A 6,317-nucleotide genomic window follows, 5' to 3' on the forward strand; every position below is an offset into this window, starting at 1 on the left:
AGAGAGAGAGAGAGAGAGAGAGAGAGAGAGAGAGAGAGAGAGAGAGGGAGAGAGAGAGAGAGATTGAGGGAGAGGGTGTGAGAGTGGGGGGTTGGCAAAGAAAAACAGACACCGTGAGAGGATGCTATAGAATGAGAATGTGAGTGAAGGAGAGAGAATGGGAGTGACAAATAGATAGGGGAGGGGAGAGAGAGAGGGGAGAGAGAGAGAGAGAGAGAGAGAGAGAGAGAAGAAATATAAAATTAAATACAAAACACAAAGAGAGAGAAACACCAAGCTATCCCAAGGCTATTTCGTTGGCAGGAAGGCAATGGACTACTTTGAAAGTCAAAATTACACCAAGGAGCGGCTTGGCAGCAGGCTGCAGCAACAAAGCCAGATTCGACAACAGCACCAACTTCTTTCTAGTCCACCAAAGCACACTTCAGAAGCTCTCATAAGGAGATGCAACTCCATTGCTGCTTTCTATTTCTACATCACACATACCCAGACCCTTTGGCTTGTTTTTCAGCGAGGAGAGACTTTGGCTTCTCTCACCGTCCCGTCAGTGGAAGTTCCCTGGCGCTCTGTTTGAAAAACATTCTTTTTATGCAATCAGTGAATGTTTCACAGGACAATTCACCCAATTCAACATAACATGATGTGCATTACTCAACTTGTGTGCATCCATATGAGGTACTAGTGAGAGTCTACGAGAGTGTTTGCATCTGCAGTGACATCCACGGCTGTGGAGGGAAGATCATTCCTGTGAGCAACAGTTTCTTGCATATTATATGTCTGTGTGTGTGTGTGTGTAGCAGATGAAATGAAGTTTTGCTATCCCACAGGGCTCCATAATAATTGAACGGGCATCATAAACTGTACAGTCATGTGACATCCTCCTCAGACTTTAGTGTTTGCAGGTGCTGCTGCACTGAACAGCAACAAATAAAAAAGAAATACTCAGCAGATATAATGCAAATATCCCAACAACAAGGAACCGGTCCTGATTCCCAACAGTAGTTAATGTGTCCTTTCTATATCTTTAAGCCAGATAATGCATCTTAACCAGATATTCCAAGTACTATACTGATATTCTCATGTAGGAGTTTTGGTTGTGTGAGGTTCTTATCCATAGTCAGTGTATTACAGCAGATGGCTATTGGCATGCCCCCATTTTGGAGAGACAAACAGGAGTGTGTGCACGGGAATGTACACATTTAGAGTACATGCAGTGTCCTGTAGTGTACTACAGTTACAGGAAACAGTATATTTCTTGTACACAAACAAGCACACACACACACTCTTTCCACAGACGACACAACTCTTCCAAAATGAATCCATCAAAGGGAATTTAACTGATTAGTCCAGGACAGAAACAAATGGCTCTCTCTCTCTCTCATGCATCATACAATGTACAGTTCAGTACATGTCAGTGATCAGTGTCTACAGCCTGATGGAGACGAATGGCTGTACCAGCAACAAACGACAGCGCTGACCATCTCCTGATTACTGCTCACCTTTATTGGCTTACTGCGGGAGATGGAGAGGGGTCAGAGGGCATTCAATATACAAGAGAGGCAGCCCAGAGCACACATGAAGACGATCAACCATCAGTGTGCGCTAAACACATCTGACAGAGTACAGACGAAAACGCATGCACCAGCAAAAGGTATTCAAGATCAAGCACACACAGATCCACACTAAGTGAAGTATGAAGGCAGAAAGGATGGAGAAGCAGGGATTGCTTAGTTCAGCCGTTTTGTGTGTGTGTGTGTGTCTAGCAGCGACGAGTGGTGTCCGCACACATGCACAAAGCCACGCGGACAAATGAATACATCAATCCACATCAGCCTAACAAGGTGGCTTTCAGGTTAAATCCACAAAGTCTGCGAGAGCCAGAGAGACGGAGAAACAATGAGGGGGTGATACAGAGAAGCAAAGAAACAGGAGAGAAATTAAGAGAAACAGAGAGAGAGAGAGAGAGAGAGAGAGAGAGAGAGAGAGAGAGAGAGATGTGGCTCTCTGAAGACACAGTTGTTGGCAGAGTCTTGTCCGTGTGTGACTGTCGTAGTCAAAGTCAAAGTTCCACGAGGGAGAGATTCAGACAATGGACTGCACCAGCCTGCCTCGGCATCACACCGGCCCCCCAGGCATGCACACACACACACACACACACACATTTTCAGAGAGAGATGCTGTTCGTTCTAAGCTCCTCAGCCTGTTTGTCAGCCTCTAAGCCTGAATGGCATTGGCAAGGAAGAGAGTGAGCTAGAGAGCAAGAGACTGACACACACAGAGAGAGAGAGAGAGAGAGAGAGAGAGAGAGAGAGAGAGAGAGAGAGAGAGAGAGAGAGAGAGAGAGAGAGAGAGAGAGTCGGTGGTGGTGGGTTGGAGGAACCACCATACAGCAATACAAACGCATTCAAACAGAAAACTTCAACAGAAGCAGACAAGCATTTTGACTGTTGAGTATTTTCATAACACCAGTTTACTCACAAGTATTGACGAATCATTTCACAACATGAGAGCATTTTACCAGTGGAAGCGCCTGTGTTAGGACCGGTGCAACTGTTAGATGCTCACACACATTTAAGAAGTGCATAACTGAAGACATTCACACACTCCTCTGACTCTCACACACACACACACACACACACACACACACACACACACACACACACACACACACACACACACACAGAGCTCGGAGTAGTCCCCGTCGCCAAAGGAAAACCCGGTGAAAGAAACGCAGCTGCAACGGTTTGTTTTATGTTCCGTCAGCAGAAAGTCTTTGACTGTACCGTCTTATTTGAAGTGGCTTCAGGAGAGAATGAGTCTCAACTCAAGAACAATACGGACCAATACATATATACATATTCAAGTGTACTGAATGTACACTGAATGTTATGACAGTGACTTGAATGATGTCCTATTAGCATGTATCTTGAAGCATCTCTTCTATCGCTCTGACTGTATTTCACGTGTTTCTAACTTTCCACAGCTGATTTGATTCATTACTGCAACGTTTGAGCTCTGGTTCCACTGTGCCACCACAGAGACGTGAGACATGTGCGACCACAAAGCCACACACACACACACAATTTCTTATTCTGTGTGAGTATTAATGCAGTATGTGAGTGACAAGTATGTTTGCTTTTTGTTCGTTTACTGAGGGGAGTTTGAAATATCCGCTCAGCTGCAGCCTCTGCACTCGGGAAATGCATTTAGTCACAAAAACACACTCAGTCACACAAACCTGCTCATTTTCAGAGAGGGTTTCCACACACACACACACACACACACACACACACACACACACACACACACACACACACACACACACACACACACAGTATATAAAATGGTCTCCCATTTCGGTCATCTCAGATTCTGCAAAATTATAATATAATATGAAATCTTCCAAGGTTCACATTTTCCACAGGATGATGGAGACTTTCCATTACCATAACATTACCCTAACGGTAATAGTTTCGTGTGTGTGTGTGTGTGTGTGGTTGCGGTGCAGTCGCATAGTGGTTTCTTGGGATGTGGAGGGAAAGACCATTGCTGAAAGTGAAAAAAACCTTTCCCAGAAGTCATTGTCTTTAAAGTCCTCACTTGCCAGGACCCCGCCCCTCTCTCGACCAAAGTCCATGCAGCTGTCTGTCGTCTTTATAAGATATAAAAAATACATTAGAGCGGAGGAAAGTGGGTTGGAACGAAGTCTCACGCTTGCCAGGCACACACTCTCTTTAACAGCTCTCTGGGCTTTGTGGGCTTGTAAAACAGGAGACACGTTGACAAGCAACAGGTACAGGGAAAAAGATTGAGGAAAAAAAAAAATAATCATAATAAAGTCTGGAAAAAAGACATGGACCCTGAAACACCAGACATTGTGAACCTGTCTTGTAGAGGGTCCCTGTATTTAACATTTAAACATACTGTAGTTTAGCTCACTTGGTGGATATTTCTAAATACATTTCCATGAGGTGGGGGGGTGGGAGGGTGCTATTGGAGCCCAACACCAAATGCTTGCCCCGGGGTTCCTTTAACAGGTTCATCTGTCCATGCTGTATACCATTGCTGTCCTGTTCATCTCAAATCACCAGCCGTATTTCCCAAGCCTGCTTTATTTAATTCACTCAGATCTGTTCACGAGAGAAGACACGAGGGGAAGTCATTGACAATGAGACCGATTTCATTTTACAACTGTACGCAATTCACAGTTGTTCAGGGTCTTTCATTTTGACGGTTTTCTGACAGCGGACAGAGCCATGCAAATGTCGACAAAGTTAATCAAATCTGACAACAGGATTCAGTTTGCTGTCAATCAAAAGGAAAGCTATAGGAATATGCAACATGATCTATGACGTGAGAGTTTCTTCTTTACCTCTCCATGTTTACCATTTCAGTCCCTCTGAAGTAATCCTCTTTTCCTGTGCGAGATGTTCCCCTGCCTTCCCTTTTTACGTCACTGTATCTTGTCAAGAACAGATTTAACCGCTGTCCCGAGCTTTGGCTCACGCAGAACACGGTGTGGAGTACAGTTACACTTAAGCTACAAAGCCCAGATGAGAAACCCAAAACTCAAAAGGAAAAAAAAGATGTTTCCACCAATTTTTTCAGCTGTTAGAAGATAAAAGGCCTTTTTGTTTTATTATGGGTTCACTCCAATAAAATAAGTGTTCAAACCCCTCGCCTTCATTCTTTCCATATCTTGTCTTTTTTACGCTCCTCATATCACCTTTCCTGCTCCCTTGACAATGGTTCTGGACCTGGCACATAAAAGTCGATACATCAGAATGTGGAAACATGCTGGACTGATGGACAACAATAACGTGGCACACAGCAAGACACACGGAGTGGAATGAGGTTGAGTGCTCTCACGTTCAAAGAGCTCCAAATGGAATAGAGGGATGTAAAAGGCAGAGTGAAAAATAAAAGTGTGTGCAGGCTAAGATGAGATGTTTTAAAGCATCACTCATCTCTGTGTCCCTTTCCCCGTGCTTTCCTTTAAGATGAGTGTCCTCTCTAATTCAGATTTGTTTCCCTGTCGTACCCTTGAGAACAAGCCCGTCCACGAGTGTCTTTAAGAAGTAGCCGTAGTATCGCCCTTCTCTTCTCTCTCTCTCTCCACTCTTTCTGCAAACCTTACTTTCATTTGCACTTCCAGAAAATGAAGGAGATATTTCTAGAAGGAGGAGTATAGGAGTCAAGTGTATAGGAGACAGAGAAGGAGGGATGCAGGAGGAAATGTAAAAGCAACTGGAGAGGGGGAAGAAAAGAGGAGTGAAGATGGTAAATAATGGAGTGACTTCAAACACAGAGTGATGATGAGGTTGTTTTGATTGCTCACATCATTTATTTATTTTTTAAAGATAAAGAACCACTTTTTTCTTGAAAATTACTGCTTATGCTTTTTCTTGGTCCTAATTTATGATAGTGGGGCCGGTCCCATAATGCAATTCATTCAGCAACTTAGTGTGCACTAAAGCACATTCATACGTTATCGACTTAAAGACACTTTGCCGTCTTACTTTTCTTACTTCAGTGCAACCACTTTCATTATTTCTGTTTCTTACTGTTCTGCTTTGTTTTGCTCTTCATCATCCTTTTATCTTTGGATAAGACCCTTTCCTTGAGAATTAGGCAGCAATTTGTAAATGTGTGTGTGTGTGTGTGTGCGTGTCTCTATGTCTTTGACACTGATGATGTGCCGTGTTAGAGGGTGTGTTTATTTGCCGTACCTGCAGAGTTTGCAGCCAGTGATCCGACGTTGCTCTCATCCGCCACTGAAACAAAAGGAACACATGTTAACACACATGCATACACTCTCACTCTCTCCATTGCTGTATGGATTCCTCCCATCTCTTCACTTCTGCATTTATAATTTCATGTGCCAGACTTGTCAAATGTGCAAACATCAAACTGCTGTCCACGTGTTCCTTATCTCTCTAACTTCTGATCTTGTTGCATTCCTCCCTCCCTCCCTCCCTCCCTCTCCTCAGCCTCTCCCCAGCCTCTCCCTCTCCCTCGATCCTTCTGTTATTCTTTCTGTCTTGTTTCACGAGATGGCGGGGTGGCTGCTCTTTTTTCGCCTGTGATGTTGAGTCAGATTCACTGCTACTGAAGTCATTTCCCTTCCTCTCTTCTCTCTCTCACTTCATTTGTCATCCCCCCCTCCCTTCTTCCCTTTCTCTCTTTTAGCCACTCAATCTCTCCCTCTCACCTCTTGCCCTTTACCCTCACTTCTCTTCCCAATGTTTTCACTTTTCCTTCAGTTACAGCGATTTCTCCTCCCTCTTTCCCTCCTTTGATCACCGTTCTCACCATCA

The 6,317-nt window shown here is 44.1% G+C and overlaps 1 protein-coding gene across 1 annotated transcript in view; it reads right to left on the reverse strand.

The window, feature by feature from the left end:
* The window catches only part of pard3bb (par-3 family cell polarity regulator beta b), a 168,759-nt gene that overhangs the window by 81,452 nt on the left and 80,990 nt on the right, over positions 1–6,317 (reverse strand). Inside the window, exon 14 of the mRNA XM_031858729.1 lies at positions 5,730–5,774. Within this exon, the coding sequence (XP_031714589.1) occupies positions 5,730–5,774 (45 nt within the window). The remainder of the gene's footprint in view (positions 1–5,729; positions 5,775–6,317) is intronic.

This window comes from Anarrhichthys ocellatus, unplaced genomic scaffold, assembly GCF_004355925.1.
Source record: "Anarrhichthys ocellatus isolate YVR2014 unplaced genomic scaffold, GSC_Weel_1.0 scaffold20, whole genome shotgun sequence".
NCBI lineage: Eukaryota > Metazoa > Chordata > Actinopteri > Perciformes > Anarhichadidae > Anarrhichthys > Anarrhichthys ocellatus.